An 18,355-nucleotide genomic window follows, 5' to 3' on the forward strand; every position below is an offset into this window, starting at 1 on the left:
GTTCTAGAAATGTATTTGTAAGTATGTTGCAAAGCTGATAAAATATTAATAGACTTAATCACAGGTTGTAATAAATAGCATGTGGAACAATTATTTTCAATAATAGACATAAAACAGATAATGTTAACTATCCACGGTATAAATTTCCTTAGCAATTACCTTAGTGAGAAAAGAATCTATAAATAAAAAATATAACTATATACGTGTAAAAATGTATAGTGTATGTGCTATTGTGTGTCTTTAAAAAATATATTTGACTTGTATATATATACTGCTCTAAAAATATTTTTATCCCCCCCTCCAACTCTCTAGCTCATCAAGGTGCAGTGCAGGACCAGCCGTACCAGCTGCCGGTGGAAATCGATCCTCTCATAGGTCTGTCACTTCCTCCTGTCTCAGCGATTCATTAAGCTCTGTATGGTAGCCCTGAAGTGTAGATTACTGTTGTTTTTCACTTGCCAGTTGCCTGGAATGGAATTCTCCTGATAAACCATTTGCATGCAAATTGGAATGCAATGAGCTGTGGCTATGCTGGTATTTCATCAACTCCCCCTCGTTGGCTTGCCTAATTTGAACAGGCCTAGGACGTGTGTCACCGAAAATTAATATGGATGCCGTAATAATGTGTGATTGAGAATGGCGCATGAAGCACTGTCAGGATAATATTGGATCTTTTCATCACTCAGACTTGTTGATGAGCAGGAGCGAGGCCCTGTAATGATGAATTGGCGTTCAGTAATGTGCTGGAGCAGCGCTTTTTATTTATTTTTTTTCTTTCCTAGGGAAATTTTCATAATAACAGTAGGGTTCTTTGCTACTAAGTGCCGCGAGAAATCAGGCTTGGTGCTAGGGTTTTATCATTAGGAAAATCAATCCCTTTTTTTTTTGCACAGACCCGCTGTGCAGGGCCCAGAGATTAATGGGGACTTTCAAATACATACTTATGCAAATGTATTCAGCCTCATGGTATTATTTGCACAGTAAAATTCTCCCATGTATTTCCTAGGCTAAAATATAAAAGTACCCAATGTGGTGTAATTCTTTGCGAGCCACGCATTGCAATGCTTTGCCCCTGAAAGGGATAGGCGAAGTATAAGGATATGTGTCTTTATAATATATTGTTAGTACTTTGTCTGGGGTATGAAATATGGTCTCATCTTTCCTGCCTTTGTCTGTGGCTTCCCCTGTGATGTACGCAGTCACTGATGAGCAGTGAGATATGGTTTTATCCTCCTTAGAAGTGAAGAGCAGTTTTCCGGTGACTTATAGTGTGTGCTCTGACCGATGTTCAGTGGGTGGAAAGGCAGGAGCCGCAGTTCATTATCGTAGCGTTGGCTTGTCTCACCCATCTCATGGTTCCCCAGATACCGGGCTTGGTTCAACTTGTAAAGGAAAACTCTGCCTACCAACATAGATCACATGCGAGGGTCTGTTTTTTTATGTTGCAGAAGCTGCTCCAGTACTAAAAGGGTATATTTCATTTTCACGCACCAATTAATTTATCAATTTATAGATTTTTTTTTTGTTGTTCCCAATTTTGCACCTTTTATTTCTTGAGTGGGAATAAATAACATCTCTTCTAACACAGCAGCGAAGGAATTCCAATGTGCCACAGAATCCTGCAAACCCAAATCACTATATTTCATGGAGAGTCATAACGCTTCCAGTAAATATTAACCACTGAAGTTTGAGGGTTTTTTAACCCTTGTTAGTTCATTTTAATTTTTACTCGATTATTGGATTTTTTTTTTTCGTTTGAAATTGTCACGAAAACAAAAATCTTTAGAAAGAAGACCTTTATCATGTGAGGTCTTTATAATCCCCCCAATATGCTGTTTCATTGTGATATTTCTCAAACACCATCTTACGGCGTATTTTTACTCATAAGATTACACGTCTTACATCCTCAATGTAATCTGCCTGTTGTTTTTATATTTAAAACACACATTTTTATTCACACACTTCAATATGTACAATAGTTGAAGCATGTGGTACTCAGAATACCGAAAGCGCATATAGCTAAATTTAGGAAAGTAATGGCTTTGTGGTAAAGCTAGGGTACCGTTTTAATACACAGCTATAAATGTATAGAAAATTTAAAAAAAATACTTATATATAGCCTATATATGTTTGGTATTACTGTAATAGTTGATTGTTGTGAAACAAAAATATGGTCACTTTCTAGCACCCTGGTGGGCGTATTTTTGAATCAGCCTTTTTAATTTTAGTAATATTAAGTGCATAATTTGTGCATGTTTGCTTAACATGGAAAAGGTGATCCATGGTTAAAAATGATTAAAAGCTGTGGGCATTAGAGTATATGAAAACCCCTACGTCTTAAAGTGGTGGGATTAGCTCAGGTGGGGACAATACTTTAATCACTTGCTAACCAGTGAGTACCCAATTATGAGAGTAAGATCTTAGCTCAGTGATAAGGCTCAAACATAGCTGTGAGGCATCGGTTCCCTCTTGCAGAAGAACTGTGCCTCTTACTTTGGTTCTAGATTGCCCTTGTAGGTGGGATTAGTCCAATAGGCTGACTGAGATTTCCCCTCTGTAATGGCACAAGCTAAAATCTAGGACTATTTTATTTTTTAATTCATCGTAGAGCCATTTACGCGTTATCTTTTTTTGACTAGTTGTTAGTCTCACCCATTCTTAAATAAAAAGTTTGGCTGATTTTCATACATTGCCTGACACAAACCAGAACACACCTATACTATATACTTCTGCAGCATTGTAGGTAGACTAGGATAAACTATAAACTCAGTCTTATGCATAGGGTTGAAACGTGTTTGAGAGGCTGCTTCTGAGATGTTGACTGGGTGTGGCCAGTGCTATGGTTTTACCAGTATGATTTATTGTAAAGAGATACATGAAAGGATAGAAGGAAGATGAGAGCAAGAAAGGAGGCGGAGTAAAGAAGACAGGATAAAGAGAGAGAAGACAAAGTGGAGAAAAGAGAAGAAAGGTGAGAAAAACGTGAAGAGCAAATGAAGATAGAGGAGAGAAAGGGGAGAAGAAAAACAGCAGTGAAAAGAGATGAAGACAAACGAAAGAAGGGTTGCCGGAGTGTGATGGCAGTCGGACCCTCCAGCATCTACATCAGAAAAATAGAAAGTATCTTTTAGATAAAGAACTTCACAGTTTTAGTGCTCTGGACAGTGTCAGTCACCCTCCTCTTTCCACACAATCTGCAGTGACAGGACAGTGGGTCATCTACACAGCCTACAAATATCCCCCAGATGCTGACCATCGGCCCTCCCTCCAGGGTCCTGCTAAGTGCGGCACTTTCACTTGTCCAAAGTCTGGCCAGCCATAGCCCCTGCGCAATGCAGACTCACGTTTAACTGTAGGTGAGTTGCGGTGAATAAGAAAGATTTTAGCTCTATGGCTACCTTATACATTATAACTAAACATAGTTTGTGACTTCAGCTTCCGTTTGAAATGTGTACATTTCTTCTGTATCATGGCTGTGCCGTTGACATAAGCAGTCTGCAGATTTCGCTGTGTTTTTGTCTTGACATAAATACAGATGCCATTTCAGCCCACTAAGATTTGATTATCTTAAAAAGGCCAAAGAATGCTCCGGAATGTGCTGGCAGCTGTGATGAGGTTTAGAAAAAAAGACACAGATGTGCAAGATGGGAAAATAAAATGGGGACAAACCATTGGACAGTGTCAGGAAGGAGCTCTTTTATGTAAAGTCAGTCAAGATGTAAATCAGTACGAGCGGTTCTGGAAAATAACAAGCTTGATGTCACCCGCATAGAAGAGAAACACTCCGGTGCTGAAGAATTTGATGCCGAAGAAAATGGAATGAAGGAATATTGATGTTGCAGCCACTTTGGTTTTTCTAGAGCATAAACATCTCAGTTTCTTCTTTTTATAACTTATGGCTATAATGCCATCTCACTTTCATCTCTTATACAGCATATTAACCTCAAGACTGGGAGTATCGTACTTGTTTGTACATGCGTGTTCTTACCACTCCTTGATAATTTAAAAGTGATGAAACGCAGATGGTTCATTACAGAGCATACGAGTATGTTCCCTTAACACTGTAATATATATATCAAAACAAGGAATTCATGCAATCCAGTAAATACTTATTCCAAAAATAAGTGTTATTTAAAGACACCTCAGCAGTGTTATATATAGATATAGATATATAATATATATATATATATATATATATATATATACTTATACACAAGGCCTATGCTCTAATCAAAGCCTATGTATAAAGTGGCAGCCATATGCAATTGTGTGTCCATTGTTTGATACATTTTAAATCTATACTTAACACCTTCTACTTTCTTAGCATGAATTAAAATAAACTTATAGCAATAATATATATATATGTGTGTGTGTTTCTGCTGAAGCATTTATATGGCAACAATCTATCTGTGCCAGCAATTGGTTTCACATGACAAATGTTCCCAGCAAAAATTACAAATAAGACAATTTTTTATATATTACAAATTATGAGTGCTGCATTTATTTATAAAGAGATAAATATCTAAGCCTGTAATGGTTCGAATTGTCCGCTTCTATGTAGAAGTGTTAACTTCAGCAGAGTGGGTGATCGGCAACTTGTTAATACATTGCATGTCTTGCGAGATGGATCATCTTTCCAAAAGTGTGCTTTCTCCCAATGAAACCAATCTGTGTCGCTAAAAAGTAACACTGTTTTCCCTTATCTGACGGTTCTTCTGCATGTTATACTTATTTACAACTGAAATATATTTTTGAAACATTAGAAGAGAAGCCAGACTTGTTAAACGCAAGAACTCGTAATGCTGTCTCTCAGGTACTCTCTGCAATAACCGCAGTCCCAGGCTGGAATAAACGACAGCACTGACTTGTTTACCCACTAGGGGAACAGATTATTGCCTCGTAAAGAAACGCGAGTGTTCTTATTATTCGCATGGCATCTAAAGCAGAGCTCACAGCGGCTGCTTTATGGTTATATGAAAACTGTATTATTTTTGCAACACGGTTCCAGCCATATCCACGGGGTAAATAAATATCACATTGATATACCTGAGAACAGAGGGTTTTTTGGTTTGTTTTTTTCTTATTTTTATTTTTTTTCTGTATAAGTTAAGTGGATAGAAGCATTTTCGTTTCCAAGATGTGCACAATGTATACCAATTTTCATAAAAAGCTGCTTATACTGCTCATATAGGGGGGGGGGATTACAAGAAATGTTAAGTAACCATAACAACAGGTTCTCAATTAAAAACCCTGAAAATTCACATGCTGGTGAGCTTATTAGTATTTGTGTGCGTATATTTTATATTATTCCTCTAATGCTTCTAATTACATGTTCTGTATCTGATAACCTTCAGTGTTGATTGTGAGCCTAGAAGGGTTATATTTATAGGTATAGATATATCTCTCTGTGTGTGTTTGTGTATGTATATAAAAAATATATGTATGTATATATATGTATGTATGTATGTATATGAGAGAGAGAGAGAGATGGATATCTGAGAGAGAGAGATATAGATAGATCTATAGAGATCTATCTGTATGTATAGAAATATATTTGTATTTTTAATTCCTTTTTATGTTTGGTTTCTAGTAGATTTTTTTGTTTAAATGTGTAACACTTGTTTTTTAATGTGAACTGTTTTTTATTTTTATTTGTTTTTTATATAAAAAAAAAATAAATAAAACTGGAAAACTAAATTTATAATATGAGTAAACCGAGATTGACTGTGAACATCAGCCAAGTTAAAGTAGCTATTTTTTTGTGAGAAAGTTTGTTTTATTACCAATAGCTTGGTTTGGAACATTAGTGGAATTTAACGTAGAGGAAGGATTAGAAGCGTCTTCTGTTACCGTTTCTGACTTGCGCTGAATCATTTTCTGTCTGTTTTCTGCATTTTTTTTCAGCAATGATCAGATTAATTGTGTTCAGCTGTAATTCTAACCAAAAGCTTCTAACTATTAACTTAATTGCATTGTTATCTTATTTATACTTTGTAGTGAACCGTTAGTTCTAGTGATCCAGAATGAATCTTCTCAGTTGAATTTCTCTGCTAGTTACCGTATATTTTTTTTAACCGCACTTCCAGCCCTGGTTTCCTTTGGAAAGCTGCACTGGATCACATTCTGTTTAAAATGGTTAACCTGGAATGATAATGTGTGGCAGTACTGAATTTTCTGCATGTTCCTTTCTTATTACAGCTAGTAACACTGGAATGCACAGGAGACAAATCTCTGACCTTTTAGACCAGAGCATCCAGGTCCACTCCCAATGTTTTGTCATAACAGCTGACAATCGCTTCATCCTAGTCTGCGGCTTTTGGGATAAAAGTTTCCGTGTATATTCGACTGACACAGGTAATTTCTCTTATATATAAATATGTGAAAATGATCTGCATGCTTTTCATATTTTTCAAAGGCTGATCCATATCTCGTTTGGTCATGGTAGTTGAAGTATACACAGGTACTGCAAGTTAACTTAACTGTTAATTTCCCAACACACACATTGAAAAATCTAAGACTAAAAGTGCTTAAAAAAAATAAAAAAAATAAAAAAAATTTGCACTTGGTATGTAATCACTAAATGACTCAGATCCCAATTAAAACCCAATTTCTTTCAAAGTAAGGTAAACAAGGATTAGAATGTTGCTTTATGTATCAGAGCAACAGACCTTATGCAGTTTTTCTTTAAGTTTCTTCTCTTGAGAAATATACGCAGGCATTTTTCCAAAGTAAACGTTCAACAAAGGACTTCCATTAACATACATTGGGATGGCGCATAAGAACCAGTTGGTCCATGACTAGAGGCCTGCGATAAGATGGGAGCTTTAGACTTTAGTGGACAGATTGGATTTATTGAGTCCTTTCCTCCTTTCTTCCTTTTTTTTTCTTTAAAGATGCAGAATTTCTTTAATTACAATTTCCTTGATTAAGAATAGTTTAGTGGTTTTTTTTTTTTGTTTTTTTTTTACCATCATTTTAGATGAGAAATAACCAATATTAGCCTCCAGAGACTGCAAGAAACTAATATAGCTTGTCAATGCTACAATGTAAACATTCCCCCACCATCCCCTCATCTTGTACATTCATACAGTATATATGACCCTGAATACTCTTTTGGTCTAAGTTATATAGAATGCTCAACTGTATGATATGTTTTAACGATGTAAATATAGTGTTTTGGTTTTGTTTGTCTACTACTGCCACTACACCTCAGCAGGGGCCCTGGCAGAATATTCCCGCTTATCGTTCTGGAGATGTACTTTTAATAAGTAACGGGGGTGTAGGGGTTAATATAATGCAGAAGTGTCAGTTTTAGAAGGGCTATTAGCTACGTGTACCAGTAAATGCATTTTTGTTGAAGGGTTTTATAGTATTCGCTCTGACATGTGGGACAAGGGATTAACGCGTCTCCGAGAGCTGTTAGAAATGAAATTCTGCCACGTGTTTCTGATTGTTTAATAGCTTCTTTTTGTAAAATAAATATATATATATATATATATATATATATATATATATATATATATATGATCTGTATATTCTCTTATATTTATTTTTGGTAGATAGGCATGTTCCCATCCCTGGACTTTGCTATGTGAGTGGGATAACACTGTTTTTATTTCTTGTGTCAAGCTCCAGAACGCATTCGATCCCCGTTGTAATGTATAGCTACGCGTTATAATAAGTGTTCAACCCAATTATACTTTATCACTTCTGAAAAAGGGGGCCCTTTTCTTTTTAGCATTCCTTGTTTTGTTTTTTTACTTGTAACAGGAAATTCTTGTGGCGTAAATCATTTTTTCCAAAGTAGAGCCAATAGTGAAAAGGCATCATAAACTCCGTCCTGGCAGTGGGAATTATTTTCAGACGGCCTTTTACATCCAGCAGCGCTCGGAGCCGGTGTCTCTGCCCCCCCCCACTTTATTTCTTTTTTTATTTGTAACAGTGCTGTCAAATAAAACATATAATAAGAAAATGTGTTCTGTTGAGGAAAAAGAAAATCCAAGTGCTTGAGTTGAGACTATATTTTATGTACCTGTTTTGAGGAAAAAACAGAGAATGGAGTAAAGAAAAATGTAGAACATGCTCTTTAGTATATAAGTTAAACCACCAGTCAAACATTAACTAGCTTGCTTTTGGAGAACGGTAATATTTTGGAAATAAACTGATGAAATATACCGTGCCCCGGAATAACGAATTAATTGTGGAGGATTACCAGGCGTGATTTATTTTTATTGTAACCATACATTTATTTATGTTCTTCAGGTAAACTGACTCAGGTGGTGTTTGGCCACTGGGATGTGGTGACCTGCTTGGCCCGGTCGGAGTCCTACATCGGAGGAGACTGCTACGTCTTGTCTGGATCACGAGACGCTACGTTGTTGTTGTGGTATTGGAACGGCAAAAACAACGGCATCGGAGACAATCCAAGCAGTAAGTGGCTGCAAAACCATGACCTATAGAACTTTCACTATTCATTTTGACATAATCCTATAATTATGTAATACTATTTGTATTAAAATGCTATTTTTATTTTTATTGAAAGTTAGCTTAGGGGTCTATCATGAACTTATCAATACAGACAAATGTTAAAGATCACACTTGCGTTTATTTCGGATGAAGCATTTTATCTGACGGAAGGAACACTTTACCGCTGCAGCCCTCAGATATCTGTGCGTAAGGTGGTGGGTAGAGATGGGGCTGGTGCTTCCTACATGCATCCCTCCTGGAAAGCCAAGCACACGGCCTAGGAAAGTTTGAGCATCTCTAGCCTCCATAGAGCTGCTGACACCGGGGGGACAAAAGTAGCAATGGCGTCATCTAGACGAAGGATGAGAGCTAAAGCGGTGGAAAGGTAATTCTGTCAGACAGCCCTACATCTGGAAGGAAAGCGTGATCTTTAAAAGGACATTCAAATGTCCCATGCAACCTCACCAACAAAGAAAGCGTATCAAACCAAACTAAGTGCGTTACGATGCATTCAACACACTTTACAACAAATAAATAAAATTAAAGTACTTAGCTTTTTACAACCATCCATGGCCCGGTTTATTGAGATATAAACTATGTTCTCGTTGTTTCCCAAAAAATACTGAATACAGATTTTTGTATTTGCATTTGGCTTTTATTATTTCCTCTGACTGCCCATGAGAATGTCATATCCAAAATATATGATATGAAATATGACCTTTTATTCTTAATTTCTCTTTAGTCCTAAAATATGCCTTTTTTTTCTAAAATTTCACCAGGTAACCATGACAAACAACCTTCACCCGGGGCTGTCTTTAAGGCAGGGCAAAAGGGCAGCTGCCCTGGGCCCATGATTACCCTACGTTCTCCCGGGAGCTGTCCCTTGGGCCCCACTCAGCCTAATCGTACCCAAGTGTGAAGTGGATTTCTGTGCAAACGCCTCCCGTCCTCTCCACTAGTGTTTCCGTGTTGCCTCCACATCACCTGCTAATGCAGAAAGCTGGGATATAACATAATATCCCAACACCCGGCGGCAGGCACATCGTAATTAAAGAAGCGTCTGTACAGACCTCCACCTCATACTCGGGTATGCTGGGGCTAGAAGAGCCAATATTGGAGAGCTTGACCCGGCCCCCATTAAATGTACAGACAGCCCTGCCTTCCACATTGGTAATAAAAGTAGAGGTGAGCGAGAAATACTTTTTTCATTCACGTTCTAGGAGAAAGCAGTCCTTAATGTATTTCCGATCTTTCACCTACAGCTCTACATGTATGCATAATAACTTAGTTATACTTAATAGTTGACTTTTCCCCAAAACCAATATATAACATCTTTATTTTTCAGTCATACTGTTTCTTTTCATCGTTTCCACGCAGATGGATTCTAGTAATTCCAGGCCACGTTTTGGCTGCTTATTTTGGAAGGTTGTGTATTATTTGGGTAAAGCTTTTATTGGTTGATATATTTCCACTGAAACAGCGGAAGACAACAAAAAAAAAAAAAAACAAGCCGTTGCTGCCTTTGGTATGAAAATATATTTTAAACTGTATTATTCTAAATACAGACATGTATTCTGCATATATTTAAATGCATATCATGTACTTTAATGTTTGAAAACCCCATGAAATACATGTAATTGTAGGAATGCATGTCATATAGATTTATAGAGGCCATATGATAAATATAAAAGGTTTAGTTGAGGTGATATTGGTTATTTTGTGTTCCTTAGAAACCCCAATATGCAATTTTTGAACAATTTCACAGGTACATTAGACAAGTATTCTGGTCTTTGCTGCTTTGCTGGCTTCCATCTCCCCCAGATATTCGTACTTAGTGACAAAAATGAATACTCTGTCATAAGGGGAAGGTATTTTTTGAAGCCCAGTAACAAATCCCAGCCCCGCTGTGTGCCAGCGCACTTCCTCCCACTCCGTACCGCTTTGAAAAATATTTTTTGCTGCGTTGGGAGGAATTTACTAAAAGGTGATCTTCAAAGTACAAACCACACTTCTTGATCTTGTCTTCTTTCGAATGTTTGCCCTCCTACTCCTCCCTTTGCCCTCGCACGAACGAACGGCTTTAGCTTTCATTGTATATTATATCTGCACAAGAATACCAAAGTCTCTGCTTTCCACCATTTAATTTTTCTTTTCTCCTAATGCTTGCATTTTGCATACTATCCTTTCTACTTTTTATTTTAGAATTTATGTAAATTAAAAAAAAATTATTCCTGCAGGCTTATTTTTTTTTTTTAATGTTTGGTTGCATTTATTTGGCAACATAAAATTTATTATGTATTTATTTTATATAAAATGTAATTACCAAAATTTTCTCTCTATCTTTTTGATAATGAAAACTTTTTTTTTTTTTTCTGAAGACTGAAAGCATATTTTTCATTACGTCCAAACCAAGGTCCTGGACGTCCGAAACGTAAAATATTTTTTCTGTTCCCCAAAAACGAATTCCTCCTTTTGCTGGCTTTTCGTATGATTGAGGTTGAGAGTACCGAGCCCATGCTAAGGTGCCTCAGAACTCTCTATCAGCCATTAACGATTTAGTATTAATAACTTTCTTGCAACGGTTTAAATGAATAAATATGAGGAGCTATTTTTTTTTCTTGTGCATATAAACCATCTAAAAAGTTCCTTTGTGTATATTCAATAAGTACATTAATGCAGGTTACCAGCCATGCCGCATAAATTTAATCACTTGCATAGTGCAACGTTTGTTGAAAAGAACTATTTTGCATCTTGTCAAATGCAGAAGTAGAATGTGGCTTTTGAAAGGTAATTAAAAATGATTTAAAAACTTCATTATGAAAAGAATATTGTGCTGGTGCAGTTTGGATCCCCTGAGCAGCACACAGTAAAATGCAGTAATTGTCTAACACACGGGGTTTTATATTGGTTGCATATTAAACCTCAAGCAACCCAAATATAAATACTAGGAAAAAAAATGATTTTTTTTCAAATGGAACTTACATATGTGATTTATTTTTTATTTTTCACATCACATACAATAAATATAATGCATATGAAATATAATGTAGATGAGCAAAATAACCAAATAAGCCATGGCATGTTTTTTAGATGTGTATGAAAATGTGGCAAGAAATGGCCTTTAGAATACTAGGGCAATGCTACAAAGTCTCAAATCTGCAAGTATTGGTCAAAGTTTTAAGCCAACGCAGTAAGTACCCTTTGGAATCGGGCAGACTGGGAATAATTAGAGTGATGAATTCCGACCTTCGCTGTGCAGCCTGATGGATTATTGGTGTCTATTTATTTTGATTTGAGGGATCAATCCATCTAAAGCCCGATACCCACAGCTACTTGTATTAAGCAAATAAACTTTTTGTATCAGTGAGCTATATGGTGTAATGGGATGAACTGGCATTCAGAGTTACTAGCTGTTTAAAATAATAAAATACAAGGTGGGGAGAGACCACTAAGCACTCTGCAGAGACGGGGATCGGTTCACTAGAGAATCCAGTCGTTTAATAATGGGGGGAAATGCAACCTTTTCCTCTGCTTAGTTACCTCTACAATTAGTAGCGATTTTGTTCTCATAATGTTAATCACCCTATACTCCATGTTAGGGCTCCTGAATGAACAGTGGCGCATATAAAACCAGGTAGGTAAACATAGCCTACATATAATAGTATATCATATAGATGTCTAATGGAGTAATTTGTGGGGGGTTGAAAACGATTTCACTGCATAAAGGAGGCAAATTATAAACAAGAAAACAAAAAAAAAAATCCAATAACCCAAAACAGTGGCTGAACTATTTGAAATATTACATGCACTACAGATGAGTCCCTTTTGGGGAAATGTTTTTAGAAAGCTCTTGTGTAAAATGAAGACAAATATGATATTTTATTTGTGTAGATGTGATGTGTTTTTGCATGTCTGAGATCTTGCTTTGTCTGAGCTTCTTCATACGACAATTTTCTTGCTATAAGATCGGTTCTTTGCAGTGTACATGATATTTGCAAAACAATGGTGCCCCCTAGTGGCAAGTTTTTGGGAAAAATGTGCTTAAAATATATTTTTAATCCAAATTGCATGGACCATTGCTGTTTAATTATTGAAGCAGAAGGGGTTACTCTTTGTTACATTTCACATAACGTGCTACAAACAAAAAAGAGAGGACCCTGCCATAAAATCAATGTGGGAGGTGGACCTTGCTGCAAATAAGCACAGAAATTAACCAAATCTGATTGTATTAAAGAGACAGTTTACTGTTCTGGACAGGCATTCTTCAAAATCAGCGAACAAATAAAGCACTTATTTGTGGTGGAAGCTGCATCTGTAGTCTGATTCTTGTCACCAATTGGCTGCTTGAAGTCAATGGCAGCACTTTCCGCGCATGCACATATAGGGGTCTGAACAGACCCTCACCCCCAGCAAGCCAGCGCTGGAGTTGACTTTCGGCAAGCATATCACATTCATGTGATGTGCTCGGGCCAAATGCATCTCCTACATGGAAAATGATGCGTATGAGAGAGTTCTGCAGAATCCTCAATGCATTATCGATAATGTAATCAAAAGTCAAATGTTTGGGTATACATACAGTATACGATACACATCTATGGTTAATATCCGTTTTCTGGGGAATAGCACACAGGTTTTGTTTTTATTCTGTATTTTTGTGAAAAGTTGTTGTGTTGGTTCGCAGTGCAGTTGGTAGATGGCTTAAGCGCCAAGTATTTTGTTTGCGGAATCCTCCATGCTTTTGCAAGGGGGACACCCCAGCTATCATATGCATTAGTGCCTCTCATGGTTGGAGTGTCCCTTTACATCCCAGTTGCCAAAAATAAGTGGCCGAATATTTACACCCAACGAAATAATCTCCCGGCGATCACTAGCTGCTGCTGTTACTTGCATGCCGTAGTTTCAGTAGCATTGCTGCTAACTGTTATCACAGAAACGTATGAATGAAATGAACGATTCATAAACAGCATGATGAAATAATATCATACTTCATTCTGGAACGGCTTGCCACCTATCTTGTGACGGCTCGAAAACTTATGGCAAATAGGCACTAAAGATTGAGCAGATGGTCACTTAAGTGTAAAGTAGGACAAGAGGGTGCTTCGTAATCATTTTATCTTAAATGAATGAAGCCCCTGCACTGCTCTCTAGTATAGCCCACTGCACGCATAAACCGCTTATACCGTAAACCAGCAGTTTCTTACAAAAAAGAACCATTTTGTGAGTATAAACTTCTGGTTTGCATTTTGATTTATAGAAATGAGTTCTAGAACAGGTGGTCAAGAAGTGCGTGCTGTAAATTATTGGCTTTGATAAGATGACCTAATTCACAGGCATTTTGTTGCCCAATATATTTCTGTTCTCCGCTGACAGATTCTTAGGAAGAAAACCTGTGTTCATTTTCTCAGTGGGACTGAATTAAACCAAGACATGCTTGTTTACCCTTCTCTAGTACATCTGTACCTAGTTTTCATGATGTGTTTTGGCTGCCCTCTCTACTGTGTGTTTTGGCTGCTGTTCACCCACCCAAAGAGTCGCGCTGCAATTGTGAATTACCACCATCTTTGTGGATTCAGCCACCTTATCTGCTGTCTTTCGTATGTCCTACTCGGCAAAAAATGAATGACCGTCACGCTAATAATTCTATAAAGAGTTACAGGAAACAAGGTTACCTGTAACACGGTCCCATGCTATTTAGGCAAGTTATTCAGTCTCTCCATTCTTCCGTTTTCCTATATCTGTACCAATGGTCGAATGGTGGTCACGAGTGCGGGAAATGTCTATTGAATGTAATTACCAGTAAGAGGTATTATTTTATATCACAGTTAAGTCCCCTCCATCAGTCCAAGGTTTATGCAACAACATGTCCATAATAATAATGGCCATAACGTACACTGATTTTACTGTTGGTCGTACTGGGCTTTCATTTGCCCCCAGGCCTATGAGCGAGGCATGTTGGCAAGATGTGTGGCTTGTGGTATTATCCTGTATCTGCTGAGCGCACTTTGGGTTATGTAATGTCATTAGGTGACCTTGGAGGTGAGTGTTTGTTATAAACATCTAAGAATGAGTATTTCTGACTACAAATATTACATTACCATTAAATAAATAACTAAATTAATCACCATTACTTTTTTTCGATGTATCGAGCAGACACATTCTTTTTTTTTTTCACATTTAATATGTACCATATGGTGCCTGATCAGCCCATATCTGAACACAGCACAATTATTTACCCTGCTGCGGAAAAAAAATGAATGTATTATACAGCCCTTAGGGCTATGTGACATAAACAGAGAGAAGGATGATTTATGCCCGAAAACTAGAATTCTGTCGTTTAAACCAAGAATTTGTGTAACTAGATGTTGATGCAGTCCAAATGCATCGCTCTCTGAAACTCATATGTAAAAGTGCGATGGTGCGGCAATTAGTCTGAATTTACAGTTAGCGTAGTAAGCTGATCCCTAACGACGTGAGTAAGTATTGCGTGTAATTTTGTTTATTTTGAAAGGCATTCTGTAATAGTGACATTGAAATGTATATATGCAGATATTCAACCCCCTAAACAATGTTTTAGCTTCTTGTGTTTATTGTAGCCATTGCCACTTGTTTTACTTCCTTGGAAAAAAAATTGTACGGCCGTAGAAAAGTTTTCTGAGTTCGTACAAAAAGAGCGAGGTCGACGGATGTGACTGATAAGCCTTGGACTTGGTCTATGATTTGTATAGGACGGCCGATTGGAAGCTGCCCCTTGGTTCTGTATAGTACTGTTCTATATAGAAAAGTAGGAGATACACGTGCCACAAAAAAAACCAGATAACTCACCGTATAATAATAAAAAATTATAATTTATATGAGCGCAATGTTCAAAAAGTCAATAGTACACGTGGGAGTAAATCAGCAATTAAATACATGCCACAAAAATCTGTTAATAGCATAATTAGGACACATCAACAAAGAATAGACAGGAGGGCGGACAACAACGGTCCTGAAGTGTGATCCACAACGTTTCGCCAATAAAGGCTTTATCGAGGATGATCATATTGTATAGGACTGTTATAAAATCGCCCAACGCCAGTGCTGCCCTAAGGTATTTTAGGAAACCCGCCGGCTACTCATTTTGACATTACTGTAGTTGTGGCATCAGTGTTTTTCACAAAATGTGTGTGCCTTTTTCTTATTTCTACATAAATACAATTAATAACTTAATTTCTGTGTAGCCGTTTGGCAAGTTTCACAGTAATAGAAACTTTTTCTCTACATTTCCTCTCTCAGAATCCCGTTTTTTGGGACGTAAATCTTTGCTTTACTCCGAACCTGGTTAATATGATTTTTTTTTTTGGTTTTGTTTTATTTTTTCCCCCGTACTGACTAGCATAATGTTTTCTTTCTAAAAAGTAGCTACTTCACGAATGGTTGGGGGCCTCCTCGGTACCTTTTTCTTTCAGGAAACAGAATCTGTGCTGTAATTATTCACATTACAGGGATATAGATCACGGTTTGATGTCATTACTACAAAGATATGCTCTCAGTCCATAAAAATGCCACTACAGATTTATGCTATGAGAATGTCCAACCATTCCTAAGTAGCACTTTTCAGAGAATGCAGCGGCCGGTTATTTTTTGCTTTCCTTGTGTATATTTAGACAATTTAGGCTACTGTAATACATGTCTATGGAAATATTTCAAAAGCACTCTAAAGTTTGTGAAAGAAATATGTGAATACAAGAATTAGATTGTCTTGTTTACAGTAAGACGTTGGTATCTGCATTTAAAGTTGGTTTTCGATACGTTGCAGATTATGCCAAAGATGCATCCATTTTTGTTTTAATTTATTTATATGTTCTTTATACAAAACATTTGCTTTTATGGTATGGGTTACAGATTTGATATTTTGTTACCCAAGCTATAGTGGATTGTATGTTGCCCTAAATCAGGGGCAGCTTTATTTTGTACAGTCACTCCATCAGTAAATGGTTTTGGCAGATAATGTTGCAGAGTAATATAGTACATACATACATTGCAACTGAAGTGCTGGAAACTAATTATTGTTCAGTAAGTTCAGTTCAGACAGCTAACAAATACTAGTGGAAGAATGAAAGAACATGCTTTCGCATATGCATAGCAATTCATTATTTAAATGAAATGTTTCTGGTTAAGCTATTCAAAGGTGAATAAAGAACTCACCTGAACAATCTAAAAAAACAAACAAAAAAAAACTATATGCCTCTTAACCCCTTAAGGACGACGGGTACATGTACATGCTCTTCTGTGGAATGAAACGCCGTTATAACTAAATACAGCATTAGAAACAATTTTCCAGTTATGTTGAATTCCAAACCTTTTCCCAAAATGCTGTAATGCAGTAACTTTGCCTCCCTCATAATTTTTGCCAGGAACACCTAATGGTCACATGACACAACCATTACATTGTTTGATTTATGGAATGCCAGTAGGTTCTGTAGCATCACTACAATACGGGAAAGTGAACATTAACACTGACAATACATAACACAGCAGGCATACAGAAGAAGAGGGCCCTGCTCTTCTGAGCTTACAGTCTGTTAGGAGGTTGAGGAGGAATAAGACAGAAGGTGAAGGACTGCTGGTGACGTGGGGGAAGTCAGAGAAGTGGAGATCTCAAAATTGTGGAAAGGACCGATGGTTCTATTTTAGAGCGCACGTTGTGGGCGTTAGGTTCACCAAAAGTCACCTGTTCAGAGTAGCACAGTCAATGATAGGTTGTTGCCATAGAAACTAAAAAAGAATTTTTGAGTTAATCTTTCAGAGGAAAGCTCTGCTAACATTTCTTTGAATGTCAGAGTGCCGACAATGTATTATCTAAGTGGAACTTTGCCTTTAAAAAGCAGCTGTGTTTTGTATTAAACTGTTGAATTTATGCACTAAATGAGTGTAGTTTGGTTGAAACCAGAGGATGTGTTACTTACGCATTACCAGAGCCAGCTTAGCTCTTCTTGCAGGAGAAGCCCCTTGGAATTAACCCTTCGTAACATGGAGTCGGTTTAGGGAGATTAGATATTTCTACAATCCAGTGTTTAGTGAATAAGCCACTCTTCGTAGCGGTTCTACCAAAGCATTGTAGCCATTAAATTGGTTTAAGTGGCCAAATACAGTGAAGAGAAATAGAAATATTTGAGTGAATAAGTAGAAGGATTGCCGTGATCTTCAGTCTCTCATGACTTGTTCATCATCTTTAGAAGATCTCCATAAAGATACAGAGAGCAGTCTTTTCAGCCCCTCTGTGGGATTTGCACCAGTGCTCATAAACCTGTTCCAGGGACAAAGACTCGTTTTTTGTCTTTGAAGTCGTTTGGCTGGGTAGATTTTAAGCCTGTTTTACCAAACACAGTTTAGAAAAGTTTTTAAATGGAGCCGCTTAAACCAGTAATAAGATAAAATGTTCCCAATGCAGAAAACCATGGCAATCTTCTGAAGCTGTAGCAGCGCCAAATCTTTTAAGAAGATCTGTTCTGCTTTACAATCGGCTATTAAATGGATCTTTACCATTCAGAAAAGCGTCCACAAAAGCCCCAATGTTGTGCTCTACAATATATTTTTTTTCGGCTTTAGGTTGTGTTATTGAAACTGTAAGGTTGTGTAAGGGGCTCGCATTACAAAATAGATGTGAAACACATTTCATTCTTCATGGTTTCATTCAGTGCCCATTAACTGCATATAAACATTTTTATAATTTTACTTTACTTGTGTAAACTAATCACATTTTATTTGTCCTTTGCAACAATATATATTTTTCTTATTGAAAACATACAATAATGAATGGATTTGTTTCCCCCCGAGATACCACAATCTCCAAATAACATTGTTAACCTAAAGTGGTTTTTGCATTTTTTTTTTTTAACATATTTATTAT

The 18,355-nt window shown here is 37.0% G+C and overlaps 1 protein-coding gene across 1 annotated transcript in view; it reads left to right on the forward strand.

The window, feature by feature from the left end:
• LRBA (LPS responsive beige-like anchor protein) overlaps positions 1-18,355 on the forward strand; it is a 237,704-nt gene that overhangs the window by 209,179 nt on the left and 10,170 nt on the right. Inside the window, exons 50-52 of the mRNA XM_053460618.1 lie at positions 313-375; positions 6,199-6,354; positions 8,263-8,430. Coding sequence (XP_053316593.1) covers positions 313-375; positions 6,199-6,354; positions 8,263-8,430 — 387 coding nt within the window. The remainder of the gene's footprint in view (positions 1-312; positions 376-6,198; positions 6,355-8,262; positions 8,431-18,355) is intronic.

Source organism: Spea bombifrons, chromosome 1 (genome assembly GCF_027358695.1).
Source record: "Spea bombifrons isolate aSpeBom1 chromosome 1, aSpeBom1.2.pri, whole genome shotgun sequence".
Taxonomy (NCBI): domain Eukaryota; kingdom Metazoa; phylum Chordata; class Amphibia; order Anura; family Pelobatidae; genus Spea; species Spea bombifrons.